Here is a 16,977-nt window from a genome sequence, read left to right on the forward strand (position 1 = left end):
ATGTGGGTCACCTCCCTAGCCGGGACTCGAACTCATGCTGCAGTGGCTGCCCATAGCTTCATAGTGCTGCAACTTAACCCCCTGGGCCACCGGGGAGGCCCAGTGGCCAGATCTTAATGCAAACTAGCCTTTGTTCTTTTGGTGACCATTTCCTGTGTGCCTCTCATTTCCTGGCTTCCAGGCTTTCTCTGTGGGTCTAGGGACCTGGATGAATGAGACATAGCCTCGTTCTCAAGAGGTTCCCTGTTTGCTTTCCCAACCTCCCAAAAGCTGTGCTAGGATTTTATGACTATGGGTTCTGTGATTTGCATTACACTGTCTGCCAGTCCAGGACAATCCTTGCTGTCCTCTGCCCAAAATTTTAACATAAAAATGACCTGACCTGGCCCTCCCTGGTGGCACAGGAGTTAAAGACAGCCTCTACAGCACAGGTTTGATCCCTAGCCGGCCAGGGAGCAACCCACATGGTGCAGCAGACCTCTCCTGTCTCATCCGCTGCTCCCCTCAGCAGTGTATTTCAGTAGATCTGCCTGTTCTGCTCCCCACTGTCTCTGGTGAATCTTCTCACCCCCCATACCTTTCGCCTATATCCCAGTTCTTGTGTGCATAAATAATTTTTTTTTTTTTTAAAAAAAGAAGAACTGAGATCCAGAGAGGGTAAAGAACACCACAAAAGGTGACCCAGCCCCTGAATTTAAATCTTAGGGCTTTCTGAATCCTAAGCCTGTCCTGTGATTTCCTTGTTCCCTGCCAAGGAAGACTCTGGGAAGGCAGACTGTCCCCTGACCCCTAGCTGGTGGTTGAAAGCCAAGTTGGGGTTGGCATAATAAAGGACATGGGAGGGCAGACAATCCCTCACCACAATCAGGTGGTGGAGGTAGGTAGCTTGGTTATAATCTACTTCAACTTGACTCTGTGCCCACAGTTTTCCCTTTGCCTGCCTGAAGTCTGGGTTTGCTCTTGAATGGTATGGGGGCAGCGCAGGGCTCCATCAATAAACATGGGCCAAGTCTCTGCTTTCTCTAAAGATGCTTTCAGCTTTGGTGGGAGGAGGCTTCCCCAAGGCTTGAAAGATGTCTGCTGGGACAAGAGATGGGTGGTGGAGGAGAGAGAGAAGGGTATTCCTGGCCTTTTGCCAGCCTGGGAACAGCCTGGCCTCTTACAGGATCAGTGAATGAAAGACAGAGTCAAGAGAGATCAGATTGTCAAGGTCAAGCTTGAGCTCGGGATCCTGCCCCTCCCATCTACCATCATGGCTCGCCCTTCACACCATAGTGAGGAACTTGATTTGCTCCCGTAGATACTGTGGAGCCATGGAAGGCAGCGGAGGCTAGAGATGTGGTGAGAGAGGCTGAGGGCAGGAGATGGAGAGGACAGGAGAGAAGGGGGATGTATCTTCTCTTCTCCTTTCCAGAAACTTCTCACACCACCTTTTTCCCTTTGATGTGGCTTTCTCTGCCTTCTCCATTTCTCAAATTCCTATTTATCTTCCAGTGCCCAGTTCAAATGTCCTTTGTAAAGCTCTCCCCCACCTCCAAACTTCCTCAAAGCCCACAAGGGTAGGGGCTTCGTCTTGATTGCTGCCTCCTGCTTCTACACTGTTGACTGAATATTGTTGACTGATGAACTGGACATTTCCACAGCACTTGGCATTGCATTGTGAGACCACGTAATAATAACCATGGGAATGTTGGCTACCACTAATGCTAATTGAACATTTCGATGCCAGGCACTGAATATCTGGGAGACACTTTACATGCCCTCTCTCTTTATTCTGCACAACAACCCTATGAGGAATAGATTACCTCTGTTTTATAAATGCGGAGAGGTGAGTAGCTAATGCAAGGACTCAGAGCTAGGAAGTGGGGCCAAGTTAGGATTCTTGGGTCCTCTGAATCCTGTTAGAAACTTTTGAACGGTATATTCTGAAGCCTCTTTAGTTGTTGCATGCCTGTCTTTTCATAAAGCCAAGCACTGTTTTATTAATTTGAAAAAACATCTATTGTGGACTTCTGAACTAAGATTTGTTGAGCCACTCCCATGCCTCGGGCACTTAACACGATCTTCTTGAGGAACCCCATTTACAGTAGAGACTGAAGCTGGGGACGGAAGACACTTGCCTGGGGTCCTACAGCCAGGACCTGCACTCCGGTGTCTTTCACTCTCCTTTCTCCCGCGTCGCTGGTCCCTGTAGTGCCAGGCCCTAAGAGCCCCCAGTTCATAATTCCAGAATGAAAGCAAGAGGAGTTGACTGACTTGCGTGTGGGCACTCAAAAAGGACTGATAGCAGACGGAACGCCCCTAGCCCCATGTGCTTCCACTGCCATCAATGATCAGGACAGGTGGTCCAGAAACAAGGGCAGGGTTCTTGTAATTTCCCAAGTGTTTTCCACCTGTCAGGCCTGTGAGCTGCAAGGAGATGAGGCTGATGTGGTGCTAGGGTGGACAGGAACCTGAAGATGACAGTCTTATCAGAGTCTTGACAGGAGACAGCGAGAGAACTCTAGGGGCTGCACAACACAGAATTTCAGCCAGGGGGTGACTCGACAAGCTTGGGACCTGCAGCTGCCACGTAGAAGCGGGTGTGGCCACGATCCTGAGCTAGCGGTGTGGAGCGCTGGGCACTGCCTCTGTGGAGTGTCCCCTAGGCTCAATTCCCAGACCCCCAATCAGATATTCTTGTAGGTCTCGGTTTGCATTCGTTTGCATGGCCACACCCTCACCCGCGCGCAGTCTGCGCCCTCCCAGCTTGCCCCCGCGGCTCCGCCGCCTTCCAGCCCCCCAGGGCGGAGGAGGTCGCGTGGTGGGGCCCGAGGTGGGGGCTGAGGGCCGACCTGGGCTGGCAGCGGAGCCGCACTATTCATAGCTCAGGGGATGGCGTAGTTCGCATACTTGGCGTTTCTCACGTCTGGCTGGCGCGAGGCTGTCGCCCCTCCTGTGTGCTCCCCTCCCCCCTCGGCCTCTTCTCCCACCTTCGTCCGCTTTCTTTGCAGAAAGCCAGGCTTTCTGCATCCAGCCCTCAGGAGGAAACTGAGGCCCACAGAGTGGGCGTGTCTTTCTGCCAAGCCCAAAGGAAGAAACTGGCGGTAATGAGGCGTGTAATGAGGTGGCTGCGGGCCTGAGCTGTGCGGGCAGACAGACCTGGGCTTGAATGGAGCTGCCACTCGCTGTGGGACCCTGGCAAGTTCCTTAGCTTGGGACCAGGGAGGTGTTTGAGAAACACTCACGCTGAGAGGAGGAAGGGACCGGCAGGGAAACAGGTGGAAAGGAGTGATAAGTTCTATTCCAGGGCGAGGGAACTGGATGTAGTGAGTGCACAGAAGCTTGACCAGGGCCAGTGACATAACAGAGGACCTTGCAAAGGTGATAAAAGCAGCTACCCTTTTCTCCCCACCCCTTGCTCCTTTATTCCAGGCACCCTCACTTTTGGGATCTGGTTCTCACAGAGAAGGTGGTGGGGGTGCACAAAGATGGACCCTCCCTGTCGCAGCTGGACTGCTCCTGGGCACGGGAGTCTGGCCACTGTGAACTCAGGAGTGTGCATTCATTCCTCAACATTCAGAAGCTGCGCTGAGGCCCAGCCTGGGCAGGTGCAGTGCCAGGAGCTGGGGGTTTGATTGCCAGCAAAGTAGTCATGACCCTGCCTTCCAGAACTCACAGCAGTGCCCTGTGAACTCATCTCACAGGGGTGCGAGGGGGTAGTAAAAATAACCTGAAAAATACAGACACTGTCATGAGAGGGTGCTCAGGGACCTGACCTGATCTGAGGGCCAGAGGAGGTGACTCTGGGAAAGTGACATTTTTGCTGAGAACTGCAGGATAGTAGGAGTTAATTAGGGTATGGATTGGTAAGGCTGGGAGGGAGCTGGGGAAGAGAGAACAGCATTCCAGAAACAGCATGTGCAAAGGACCTGGAGCTAGGAGAGTGTCTGGTCTTTAAGGGAACTGGAAGGAGGCCAGGGTAGCCAGAGTACAGAGGAAGGGGGTGCAATGGGCGTGGAGTCTAGAGGCAGATCCCACAGGACATGGCAGTCATAATAGTAAAACCATGATCTGTTAGGTATCAAGGCATGATGGTGGCTTGGAGCAGAGTGGTGGACGTTGCAAAGTGGGAGGACTCAGGGTACATTTGGAAAGCAGAGTCCACTCTGATGGTTGAGATGAAGTCTGGGGCCACAATGCCTCCTATTTATTGATTCTCAGAATGTTTTCCCAGCCACTTCATCAACTTCATCGCTAGCTTCATTTTGTAGCTAAAGAAATAAGAAAACCTATGTGACCTTGAGGTCATACAACCAGAATAGGTCCAAAGCCAGTACCATGTGGCATGTGTGACCTTCTCTCCATATCAGCTTCCTCTATGTGGGAACAGTGGTTTCTCTCTCAGACTACCCCATGATGCCTCTGCGGGTTAGCTGAGCATTCCTTACCTAGCACGAGATTGGGTGGAGGTGGCCTAGGGGCCAAAGTTGTGGGTGGGTTCACCTGAAGATGATGCTCTGCTGTTAAAAGAAGTAGTGCACATGCAGTGTGCCTGGCATACAGCACTCAACAAATAGTTACTGCTGTGCCTATTATGATGTCCCCAAAGATGGGGACAAGCAAACTGATGATGGGTAGGAAGGTGAGGCCACCTGTCTTCTTTTGACCACAAAGCCCAACCCAGAAACCAATCCAGCTCCTGAGCCAGTGGAGGTTGTTTGTCCCTGAAGAGCCACCATCCCCTCCACCCTTCCATCTGCCTCTGGGGCATCATGGGCTGGACTAGGGAGAGGTTCAGCTCATAGGCTGGGCCACAGGTGAAGGGGAAGGTAGGGGTGACCTGGGAGCAGTTGGGCAGGACCTGGGGTGTGGGGGTGGGTGGTTTCAGGGGTGGGGCTGAGAGCCACTCCTTGCAGAGAGCCCCATGAGCCCTGGGGGAGACTTTCAGAATCTGCTGAGACCTGCCCTGGGAGTGGATGTGGTCTCAGCTTGACTGGGACTGAGCACTCCCCTAAAGAAACCAATGGGTACACCTGTTGTCTCTGCCCAGGTGGGCAGACAACAGAATGAACTTCCAGAGGGAGTTGGGACTAAAAGGAGAGGCTTGCCCAGTGTTCACCCCCAGTCTCCTCTGAAATGAGCTGTTCGGTGTGGCGTTGGAGAATGGATATGATGATTTGCAAGAGGAGTCATTGCAGGCATTCTCCTGCCTCGGGAATGACTGACCCTGAAGTGATGTAGTCTGAAAAAGGACTCTGGCCTCTCTTCAGTACCCCTTCATGGAAGAGAGGCCCTTCCTACAATTCCATAGTTACTCTGTCCTCTGTAGAAGGGGAGGGATAATCCTGGGGGTGCTTAGGGTCCCAAGGGCCTGGAAAATGCAGTTGGGTGGAAGAAATAAGGGTTTGCCTGCCTGCTCTGTGCTGAGTTAGATAGGCGTGACAGACCTGGGCCAGCAGGGGGCTCTGCCGCACACGGTCCTGCCTGCATCTCTGACAAGACTCCACCCTGAGTGTATAAGCATGTTTTTCTTGGAGTGTGTGCAGGGGAGCATGCGCAGCAGGGATTTGCTTCTGTGTGCACACCCTTTGTGTGTGTGTGTATGTTAGGGTGGTGTGTGAGCATGTGGAGCTTGGAATTGACTTTGCTGAATGGGCTCTGGCCTCAGGGGGCAGAAACCCCACACTAAGCCTGGCTTTTTGTTAGGAAAACTCTTCCAAGATCCCATGCCTTGGGATGTGGCAGGACCTTGGGAGAGTTTGTGCATCCATCACTCCAGCCTCCAATGGATGGCAGATCCTCATAAATGCCAAAGACTTACTGTGTGCAAGGGTCAGACCCCTTCTCCCCCTACCACGGCAGACTGACAGTTCTTGTCCCGCGATGACTGGAATTCCAAAGATGATAACAGGGCCTCTTGTGAGGTGCAATGCAGAGGGGTGGGAGGGAAAGGTCCTCCAGTAGGAGATGCCCAGCTATCCTGAGCCACCTCTGTGGGAAAGTTCTGCCCCTTGGTGCTAATAGGAGACCTATCCATTTATTCCATCTTCTTTCAATACTTTTTTAAAATGGAATTCTAATATTGCCTTGTTTTGGTGATGAAACATATACAACATAAAATTGATCATTTTTAATTGTGCAGGTCAGTGACATTAAGTGCATTCACACTGTTATCCATCCACCATCACATAACCGTCCGTCCTTCTCCTGAACTACTTCATCTTCCCAAACTCAAATTCTGTCCCCATCAAACAACAATTTACCATTCCCCACACCCCAGGTCCTGGCAGCCACCATTCCCACTTTCTGTGTCTAAGAGTCTGGGTATCTCGTATAAGTGGAATGTAAGTGGAATCATGCACTATTTATCCGTTGTGACTGCCTTATTTCACTTAGCATAATGTCTTCAATGTTCATGCATGTTATAGCATATGTCAAAATTTCCTTCCTTTTAAAGGCTGTATAATATTCCATTTTAGGTATAGACCATATTCATCTGCTGGTGGACGTTTGAGTTGTTTTCACCTTTTGACTATTGTGACTAGTTGCTGTGAACACAGGTGTACAAGTATCTGTGCACCTTGTACACTTTGGGAGTATATTCCCATAGGTGGAATTGCTGAATCATATGGTAATTCTATGTTTAATTTTTTAAGGAGCTACCATATTGTTTTCCACAGCCATGGCCCATCTTGCATTCATCTGCAATGTGCAAGTGCTCAATTTCTCCATATCCTTGTCATCAACAATAATTTTTGAGAGCTTGTTATATATAAAACACTCTAGAAGCACAAATTCTTTTCCAACAATTCACTAACTGCTGTCCTTAGGAAGTTCCCAGTCTAATGGGGGAGATTCAGAACATGCCCTTGGGCAGTCTCCAGTCTGAGGCGAAAGGCACATGACCTCTGGGGACCCTAGATAGATACGGGGCAAACAAAACCAAACCCAGCTCTCAGGGACCTCCCAGTCTGATGGAGGAGACACAGCCTCTTCCCTTTCGGGAGCCCCCAGACAGGCCCAGACATCAGAATGGATACCTGGAGAGCACGCACTGGGATAGCCAAGGGGCAGCTGGGTAGAATAAACGGGTGGAGAGAATTGCAGTGGGCCCTGGCCCACGCTGCCCCATGGTTGCCCAGGCCGTGGCCCTGGTGTTTACTTTGTGGCTCACTCCAAACTCACCCTTTTCTGTAAGTGCTCATTTCCCACTGCAAGGAAAGATGCTCTTCCTCCCTTCCCTCTGGTGTCCCTGAGGAGGGAACAGGCTCTCCTGTGGGTGGGGGAGGCCCTGCCAACCTGGCACCTTTGCCATGTTCCTTGCTTGTTGGGAGCAGCTTCCCTCCTGGGGGCTCAAGTCGTCCATCCTTTCCCCACTCCCAAAGCACCTCTTAAAGCAAGGCTCTGGGCCTGTCACTGTTCTGCTATGGAACACCCTCCCTGTCTGGGAAGAATTGGGGCACATGGGAGTCCACAGGGGCTGGCGGTGGAGTGGTGCGGTGCTCACCTGGATGACATCTCCGTGCAGACTTCCGCGAGTGTCTGAATGTGTCACTGTGTCTTTGTCCGGAGGGGCAGCGTCTGTGTGTCTGGATGTCAATGTGTGAATATACAAAAGACAATCAAAACAGCCTGCATTTATTGGACCCCAACTATGTGCTTGGGGCCTGGGCTAAGGACTTTCTTTAATTTACTTAATTCTTTCAACAACATATGAGGTTTGAAATTAGTGTCATTCCCATTTTATTGGTGAAGAACAAAGGCTCAAAGAGGTTAAATAACTTGCCCAAGGTCTCACAGTCAGAAAGAGGTATAGATGGGACTCAGATCCAGAAGTCCTGGATTCCAGAGCACCCCGGGGCCTCAGAGGGTGCTGCCTTTGGAAGAACTAGGGGAAGCTGCGCGGCTTGGGATTATCTCTGTCCCTCCTTGAGCTGGTGAGGTGGCGGTGGGGTGTCTGGCACCTTTTCTGTTCTCCTCTCCCTCAGCCTTTCTTGGCTCTGACCCAGTTTGAGGATGGGAGATGTGTGTCACAGCACCCCAACTCCGGAGGGGAAGAGCACGAGGTCTGGAGAGACCCTCAGAGACCCTCAATCACCCTGCTGGCAGGTCAGACCAAGTGCGAAGTCCCCAGGCACCCAATGATTGGGGTTATCTGCACACTGAGTGTGTTGGGGAGACACAGGCTTGCTTGGCCGGCTCTTCAGCTTGGCCTGTTGGGGCATGTCAGGACTGCACAGAAGTGGTGCTGGGAACCAGGCATCTGAATGGGGCAGAAGGGTGGAGGAGGGCTGAGGGGGCGGCCGCCCTTGAGCGAGGAGACTGGGGCAGGGGTCAGAGGCCCCAGCGTGGGCGGGGTGGGCATGCCTTGGGTATCGCATTGCCCGCATGCCTGGGATAGACTGGACTGGCGGTGCTTGTGCTCTGCGTCAGTGTGTGAGGTGGTGGGTGTCTGTGGGTCTAAGTTTGGTGGCGTGTGATGCCTGTATGGGATTAGAAAGAGCTTCTCAAATGCCAGAGGATTCTCTTGGGGCAGGGGCATTGTTTGTCACTCCGTGCTGTGAGGCCTGTACTCTGGCAGAAGGCGTTCAATCTGGAGGAAGGAAAAGCAGGCCAGTGACCCTGAGCCCCTCTCGTCACTTCCTGGACCACACGCCCTTCAGCGGTATCAGTTTCCCTCCCCATAGCCCCTGACCCTTGGGCCCTAGGATGCTCTCCTTCTCTTGCTCAGTTTCTGCTGGCCAGTTTGGTTCCTATCATCTGCCCTTATGTTATAGGACAGGGAGAGGGGCAACCCAAAACCCCGCAAACCTGCCTGTTCTAAATGGGTTCTGCCATCCGCCGCATCAACACAAAACATAGGAGACTTTAATGGGAAGGAACTTTAATACAACTAGGAAACAATACAGGTAAGGCAAAGAGTCTAGTTTCTAAGTGAAGCACCCAAAGTTACCCGTCCCCTCGTGGGTAAAAGTCCATCCAAATGGGATTGGCCCAGAGCAAGGCCCCAAAGCCTGCCACAAGTCTAAAGCATCTTCCAGTGGGGACCCACAGAAAAGGGTCAGAAACTACCAGACAAGGCCGGATGGAAAAGAGCAAAATCAACATCAAAATAAAAGCTGCCATTGTCACCTCCCCACGGGTCTCACCCACATCTGTGTCACCCAGTCCACGACCAAAAGACAAGCGCAGTTTCTTCACGTGTCTCTAGGCTCCATGTGCCTCCTCCAGGTCTCCTGGCTCCATCCTGCTTCTCCTTCCCTCAGTCTCTTCTGCAGCTTCTCCTCTCCCTGCTCAGCTCCACCTTCCCTTGGGTGGGGCAGGGAACCTCCCCCTTACCTCAGGACCACCCTGTTACACTTCCAGTCCAGGCCACCTTCTTGCTCCAGGGCTAACCTGGGGGTTGCCCTGACCCCACTCTCAAACAATCTGTCCTCTCCTGAAGAGAAGGTCCTGATCCCCTGACACAAGTCTCCCCTGGTATGGGGCAGATCTCCCTTAGTAGGGGTGAAGGTAGCTGGCTTGGACCTGAGTCTGGAACTTGGGGACCCCCAAAGGTTTCCAAAGCTGGGATGCCAGTAGAACTTTAAGCACCCTGAGGGCAAGGTCTGCACTTGACTTATCCTCCAAGGTGTCCCAGCCCCTGGCACAGCTCCTGGCTCATTGCAAGCACTGGGATTGGCTTGTTGAATGGATAAACAAGAGGGCAATGGAAAGAGATCTGAGTTGTGGGTTACAACCCTGTGATCTGGCTCTCAGCTTGGTTAAAGTGATACCTTAAGCAGTCGTTTGTTCCTGAACCTCAGTTTCTACATCTGAAAAATGGGTGTAAAATAGTCCCATTATACTAAACACATTGTAGGGAAAGGGTTAAATGAGATCCAGTGAAAGTGTTTTCAAAGGGTAAAGAATGATGGTCTCCTTTGGAGAGAGGAAGACTGGGTGTTCTCCCCTTGGGGGTGCAGGCCCCAGCCCAGCCCCAGGGACCCTCAGGAAGATCTGGTTGAATGGATTTTGCAAGCTGGCCAAACTAGAGGCTGACGGGAGGGACTGTTCAGCGGGGTAATTCCTGATTTGGGGGGAGGAAGCTGGGGAGGGTGTAAGGGAGGAGGACTCACACCAGGCAGGAAGGCTTGGAATAGAATCTCAGCAACGCCTGGTATTTCCCAGCCTTGGCCCCCTCCCCCACCGGCCTCTGGGGCCCACCCCACATTCCTTTCCCAGAGGAAATGGGGGAGGGGATGAGAGTCTCCCCAGGCCTACGGGATCATTTATTCAAACTGTACAGCGTCACAGCCCTACTGTGTGCACCCACTGCTGATGTCTTGACAAGGTAGCTGGGGGGGGGGGGATTTACAGCGGGGCAGGTTCAGGTTGTGTTACTGGAGGGTGTTACACCTTTGCTAGGACTTGCTGGGGTATAGGCAGGAGGTGTGTTGGGGGGGAGGGGGGAGGTGAGAGGATCCACCAGAGACAGAGTGGGGAGCAGAACAGGCAGATCTACTGAAATACACTGCTGAGGGGAGCAGCGGGCAAGACAGGAGAGGTCTTTCCCCGCCATGTGGGTTTCTCCCTGGCCAGCCAGGAATCGAACTCGTGCTGCAGTGGCTGCGGATAGCTTGATAGTGCTGAGACTTAACCCCTTGGACCACCAGGGAGACCCAAAGATTGGAGATTCTTGATCCAGACATAAGCAGCACCTACTGGTGCATGAGAGAGGATAGTGACTCCATTTTCCCAGAACCAGGACCGGACTTGCAGTAAGAGGAAAGGAAGTTAGGCAGCTGGGAGGACTGACTGGCTACTGGCTGAGAGAGAAGGCCAGACTCTGAGCCAGGACATTCCCACGGTCATGGCCCCCTCTTGAGCCCACATGCCTGAGGACGTCTTGGTGGTCCTTCCGGCTGGTCTATGAATGCCTGGCCTTTGGGGAACTTGACAGAGAGGTGCCGAGAAAGCAAGGGCAGGAGTGGCCCTTACCCAGAATGCTTGGCTTCCTAATGGTTGAAGGGGTGGGGAGCACTGCTGATGGAGATGCCTTGCTTCCTGCTCCCCTGACTGGGGTCCTTTCCAGCTCTGCCCCCAAGCCCTCCTGACTCAGCGCTGGTGGCAGCCTCGCTTTTCCCGTCTGGCTTCCGCCAGGGTGGGGGTGGGGGTCCAGCTTCTGCACTGGGGGCCCAGCAAGCGGCAAACAGGAAACTGGAGAACAAAACCACTCCCAGGCCCCACTTGCCTCACCCGCACCCTTCCTCCTCCCTTCCTTCTCCCTCCCTCACTCCTGCCTACCCCCCGCTGTCCTCTTGTTCTCCTCCCTTGGCCCTCGCACCCCCTTTCCTCTCTGCGCCCCTCTTTCCCCTCGCCAGCCATCATCGTGATTCTCCCGCAGGGCTGCGCCTGCTGGGGACCGTGGGTGGTGGGACATGGGAGGGGAGGGACTGGCAGTGACCCTTCTGCTCCCGTCTCCCTCCGGGTGGTCACTCTGCCAGGGCCAGCCCAACACTCTTTCTCCCTGCAGTCCTGGATTTGGTAGCAGGTTGGAATGGAGCTGCTCCCCACCTCTCCAGCCTCCCTTCCCAGGCTGCTTGCTGCCTCAAATTTAAGTATAAGATCCACAGCTGGAGTGAGGGGTTCTGGGCTTGGAGGCCCAGTGCTGCCATAACAAGCTGGGTGCTCCTAGGCCTGTTTCCTTCTCTGAAAATCGGGTGATGGCAGTGGCCCTGGCCACGCCGAGTGACGGGGGTGAGAGGCACACTGTGAACAGTGGGATCGAAGTGGCGGTGGCCGTTCCACACCTAGTGGCCAAGGCCTCTGCTGGCCCCACCCGGGAAGGGGCCTGGGAAGAGAGAGAGCCAGGAAGGGGAGGAGGGCAGGGTCTACCATCAACACGGGCTTCCTGTCTGACTCACATGCTGGGGGTGGGGAGTGGGGGCCAGCTTGGAGCCCATGGTCAGCTTGGTGGTGCCCCCTGTGGTAGCACTCATGGCAGGGGGCGCAGGGGAGAGGGTGGTCATACTTGCCCACGGGCGCAAGTGGGGACTCCACCTGCAGCCTTGGGTATAGCATAACGCGGGGATGGGGTGTCCTCAGAGAGGGTGCTGTTCCCTCTGTCTGGCAGTGTGTGTGTGTGTATGTGCATCCGAGGGGCACGGCATCAACTCATGGAGCTCATGCTCCCAGCAGTGTGTGCATGTCCGTTACATGCTTTGTGGGGTTTGTGGGTGGCTCTGTGGGGTATGGGTGGAGTAGCTGGGTGGGGATGAGGGCCCTGGTGTGCTCTAGGGGCTCAGTATGCAAATACGTTTCTGTGGGATGTGCAGACAGAGGAAGGGTGAGTGTGTGTGGATGGTGAGGTAGTACCATCCCGGGTGTCCGGATGTGACTGTAGTACCCGGTGGGGAGGGTGTGTGTGCAGCTAAGGGTGGGACGTGTGTGCACGTGTGAATGTGTTTCTCTGGAGCACACCAGTCTGGGTGCACGTGTGCCCTGGAGTGCGCTGTGTGTGGGCAGGGTACAGTGAGTTTTTGTGGAAGCGGGAGGCAAGGGTGTGTGTGTGTGCACGCCGGCACATGGTGTGCAGAGTGTGACTGTGTGGGGGCGCTGTGTGGTGCCTCTCAAGCGTGTGTGTGGGAGGGGGTGGTAGTGGGTGTGTGTAGGATCAGGCGGCCTCGGACAGGGGCCGCCCCGGAGGGGGAGGTGTCTGCCCTGCAAGACTCTGGCGTGTCCGGGCTCGGGCGCCCTAACCCGGAGGCGCGGGAGGCGCGGAACGCTCCAGCCGTCCTGCCGTCGTCCGCGCGGGTCGTCCGTCCCTTCGGGGCCCCTGGGCCCCTGGCCCGCGGCTCCGGGGGGCGGGCGGGGACCTCCGGGGTCCGCCTGCCTCCTCGGGGACCCAGGACGCCGCCCGCCGGGCGCCGAGGAGCGGCTGCGGTCCCCCGCGCAGCGCGCCCCGCTCCGGAAGCCGGGCTCCCGGCGCTCTGGGGCCGGGGCGGTGGCCGGGCCCGGGGACCCCGTCCGGCCGCGGCGCTCGTGGGCAGCGCGGTGTGGCGAGTGGAGCGCGCGGGGGCCGGAGGCTGGCGCTGGGAGCGCGCCGTCGGCGTGGACTGCAGCGCCCCGGAGCCGCGCTGCCTCTGGCTGCCCTACCTCGGCCACAGCGACCGCCGCGCACCCGGGCCGCGCCGGGCCAGGGTGAGCGCCTGGGCTGGTGGGGCCGGGGAACAGGGCCCCGGGGCAGCGGTCCGGGCAGGCCTCTGGGGCTGGGGCTGGCTACCAAGGCCGGGATCTTTGAGCTCTGCGCACTCTGCATTCCCACCCCATGCCCAGGATTGCAGAGTGAGCGGGTAGCTGAGAGAGGTGGGAGAGGGTGGCAGGATTGTGGCTGGGAGCCTTTCCAGGGCTGCTGGAAGACAACCCCCAGTCTGGGTGGTAGTTCCAGGGGCGCCAGCCCCAGGTTCAGGGGGTCACAGGCAGGAGAAGGATGGTAGGGAACTGGGTCCTTTGAAGAGATGCTGGAGCATTGGTGTCCTGGAGAGTTGGGGCAGGCAGGGGCCTGAGCCAGAGGCAGGTGGACGCGGCCACCATTTGGAACAATGGGCGTTGGCCTGAGAGGAGGCCCGGGACACAGGGGCACACAAGAAAACACAAGGGTTTTCTAGTGGGCAGGGAAGGCTGAGGTGGCAGAATGGGCCCCAGCAGGTAGTGATCTCAGGGTGAGGACTGGTGACTGGAGAGGGGGTGGGGACCGTTTCTGATGTCCGGGATCGACCCGGTTGGGAGGGCGTGAGTCACAGTGGGCACCATGCCCAGTATGAATGCTGTGCTCCCTGCAATGACCTCTTTATGCTCCTGGGGGTGGGGGGAGGAGCAGGACTCCTGGGTTCCTGGCGATGCCAACCCACTACGTGTCCACTTCTGTTTAATTTGTGGCCCTGGGGCCATCTCCCTCCATCACTTGGTATTTCTGGATGTCTCTTTCTTTCCTGACACGAGGGTATGAGTGAGTGGATACAGAAGAGCTTTAATCAGTCATGCCCCTTTGTCCCCTGAGCCCCTCCCACTCCATCCCCTTGTCTCTGTGCCCGCCTCAGAGGGGCAGAGTTGGGGATGTGTGTGAGCTGTACCCTTTCCTAATCTAATCAACTTTCTAATTCTCATTGCCCATTCTGTGTTTCTGCATCCATCACTACCCCACCCCCAAGATGACAATAAGGCCCAGTGTTGCCCCAGCTCTGGGAGGTGGGGTGCTGAGGGGAGGGGAAACGTGCATGTGTAATAGCATGAAGGACTGAGGTTAAACCTAAGGAAGAACTTCCCACAGGGGAGATGCCAGATCTGGCCCTTGATGGGGGCTTTGATGTCTACTCTCCAGGCTGGGTGTGGTAGCTGTGGGGGGATTACCACCGACATTCTCAGGAGTCTGGTTGGAAGGGATGGGGGAAGGGAGATTGAAAGGAAGGAAAACCAGAAAGGGAGAGGCAGAGATAAGGGAGGGGGCAGTGGTGCCTGGGTGAGGATGGGACCTGAAAGAAGACAAGCCCATTGCCTTGGATTACAGGCAGGCCCCCCCAGGGAGTGGCACCCCCAGGCAGCTGGCAGCTCCAGGCAGGATGTGAGCTGGGGGAGGAATGGGGGGCGTGCGGGGACCTGTCCCAGCTACTTCTCTCACGGGGCAGTTAGTGGCTTAAACCTTAATCCAGGACACCAGCAAAACAATAGGCCCTGCAAACAGCCTCAGCGCTGAGCTGGGGTGGAGGGCAACCGGGAGGCTGTCAACACTGGGGCCAGCGGGGCCTTCGGGAAGGAGGGCACAGCGAAGAGTCCCCTAAGGCCCTCTTCTCTCCCCCATGAGTTAGTTCCTTGCCATGTCAGGGGATTTCAAACCTCAGCAGAATTCCCAGAGAATGTTCTCTGGGCTCCTCAGACTCCCACAGAAGTGGAAGGGGCCACGGGGCTCTCACTGGACCTCCACCTGATGCTGGAATCCCAGTTGGGGGTGACCCAACTTTTGCTAGGACCCCTCTGGGATGTCTAGGATTCACATGGTCTTCCTCGCCCGGAGTCTTCCTCAGTCTCCTTGTGTCTTCTGCCTGGCTGTGTCTTTTGTGTGGGACTGTATGAAGCAAGCTTGTTGCCTCTGTCACATTAAAAAAATAACCTCCTGAGGCTTGCAGGTATTTCCCCTCCACCAAGCCTGTTCCACTAGAGCCCAGCCTCCCCCACCTCCCTGCAGAACCCCCTCGCCCACGGCTGGTTACAGTGCTGGCAGGCTCCCTCCTGATGGGGTGGATGGAGATGAGAACCTACTTCTTAGTACTAGTACGTTTGAGTGGCAAGTTTGAGCTGTCTCCAGCTACTAGGTGGCAAGCAAAGGAGAAGCAGGAGGTCCTCACTCTGAACCAGTGGCCTTCTTGCCTCTGCATCCAGCCTCTTTCTTCCTGCAGCTGAAGGATCCCCAAGGAGTAGTGAGGGGCAAGAGCACCGTCGAGTGGAAATGGAGGGGCTTTGCGCACTTTGAATTAGGGGTAGGTGAGGCTGCCCTTTATTGGGGGCGGAAAGCCGATTGGCTTTCAGTTGACAGCATCCCCGCACAGCTGCCTCCCTGCGCACCCCTCTGGCACCCACTTTCCCTTTGAGCAGGGAAACCCATTTTCTATCCTCTTCTCCCTTTTGCTCCAGAAACAAAACTTCACCCCCCAACTCTTGTCTTCACACACCCTTTGCCATGTCATCCTGGGGAATCCCAGATATTCCAGCAAGTTGGTCAGAGGGCTTGTCTCCCTGCCCACCCAGTTTCCTACTCAGTTCCGGTGAACCAGAGCCAGCCGCTGGGCTGGGCTCCCGGCCTCAGGAAGTTGCTTTAGTTCTGGTGTCCAGTCTGCTCCCTTGTGGCTCTCGGTTCCCCACCTGTCCCTGCTACTGCTCCTGAAGGACGTATGTGCCAGCCTGTGTGCAGGTGCATGTGTGACTCTGATTAGGCACAACTGTGTGTGCACATCTATGTACCTAAGTGAGCAGCATGTACTCATCTGTGTGTGTGCACTTTTGCACATGTGTGCTTGTCTGGGTGTTTGTGGTGTGATCTGTCTGCATGAATGTGTGTGAATGTCTGTGTGCATGTGCAGCTGTGCAGCAGGCGGGAGTGAGCTCAGATCACAGTAGGCACTTCCCAGGCAGCAAGGCTCTGTGTCCAGTGCTTGGCACATAGTAGGTGCTCAGAGAATGCTGAATTGAACTGGACGGACGCTTGGCTCCATGTAGTGAATTATTTCCCTGGCACGAAGGGATTGACAGGGGAAAGGAAGAAGCTACTGCGCCACTGACGGTGGGAGAGGAAGGAAGGGGCAAGGAGGAGTCAGGCCCCTGGACCCTGTCCAGTCCGCCGCAGGTCCTCTGGGCTGCAGGAGGCAGCATGCGCAGTGGGGAGGGCGGCCACATGGCCACTCAGCACTGTCTTCCTGTGGTCCCACAGCTGCCCCTGGGCCCAAGAGATGGGTGCTCTCCCGGGCGCCCCCTCCCCTGGCCGGGGCCGCGCACGCTGCTGCTGCACAAGAGTCAGAAGGATGGTTTTGGCTTCACCCTGCGCCACTTCCTCGTGTACCCACCAGAGTCAGCGGTGCACAGCAGCCGGAAGGTATGCCCGTGGGCCGGGGCTGGGCCGGGGATTCCTTCGCACTGTCCTTCCATGGTCCTCCTGTGGCCTGGGAGGGGCTCACACAGAGCAGCCCTGGCTGGATTCTGTGGGTTCTCTGGCTCGCTCTTTTCAGATGGGGCCAGATGGTTGGTCAGGCAAGAGACCTAAAGGATGCCCCCGGTGCCCCAGACACTTGGCCTCTGGAGGCTGAGCAGTCTGCTTGGAGAGGTGAAATTGCTGGCACCCCTTGCCGCTGGCCATGCCCAGTTGGGTTCATTGCTCTGTCCCCAGTCTGAACTCCTGGGGAGTTTGTCCTAACACCCCTCTGGGCCCCCTGCAGAGAGCTGGTCACAGCTCTGTATGGGCTGGGA

The 16,977-nt window shown here is 55.6% G+C and overlaps 1 protein-coding gene across 3 annotated transcripts in view; it reads left to right on the forward strand.

Moving 5' to 3' along the window:
- Positions 1–16,977, forward strand: part of ARHGAP23 (Rho GTPase activating protein 23) — a gene marked incomplete at both ends in the record, with an annotated part of 62,130 nt that overhangs the window by 7,659 nt on the left and 37,494 nt on the right. For all 3 annotated transcript variants that reach the window (XM_084236704.1, XM_084236703.1, XM_084236705.1), the window contains one exon: positions 16,445–16,606. In XM_084236704.1, coding sequence (XP_084092830.1) covers positions 16,445–16,606 — 162 coding nt within the window. The remainder of the gene's footprint in view (positions 1–16,444; positions 16,607–16,977) is intronic.

Source organism: Talpa europaea, assembly GCF_964194135.1.
Source record: "Talpa europaea genome assembly, chromosome: 7".
NCBI classification, from domain to species: Eukaryota; Metazoa; Chordata; class Mammalia; order Eulipotyphla; family Talpidae; genus Talpa; species Talpa europaea.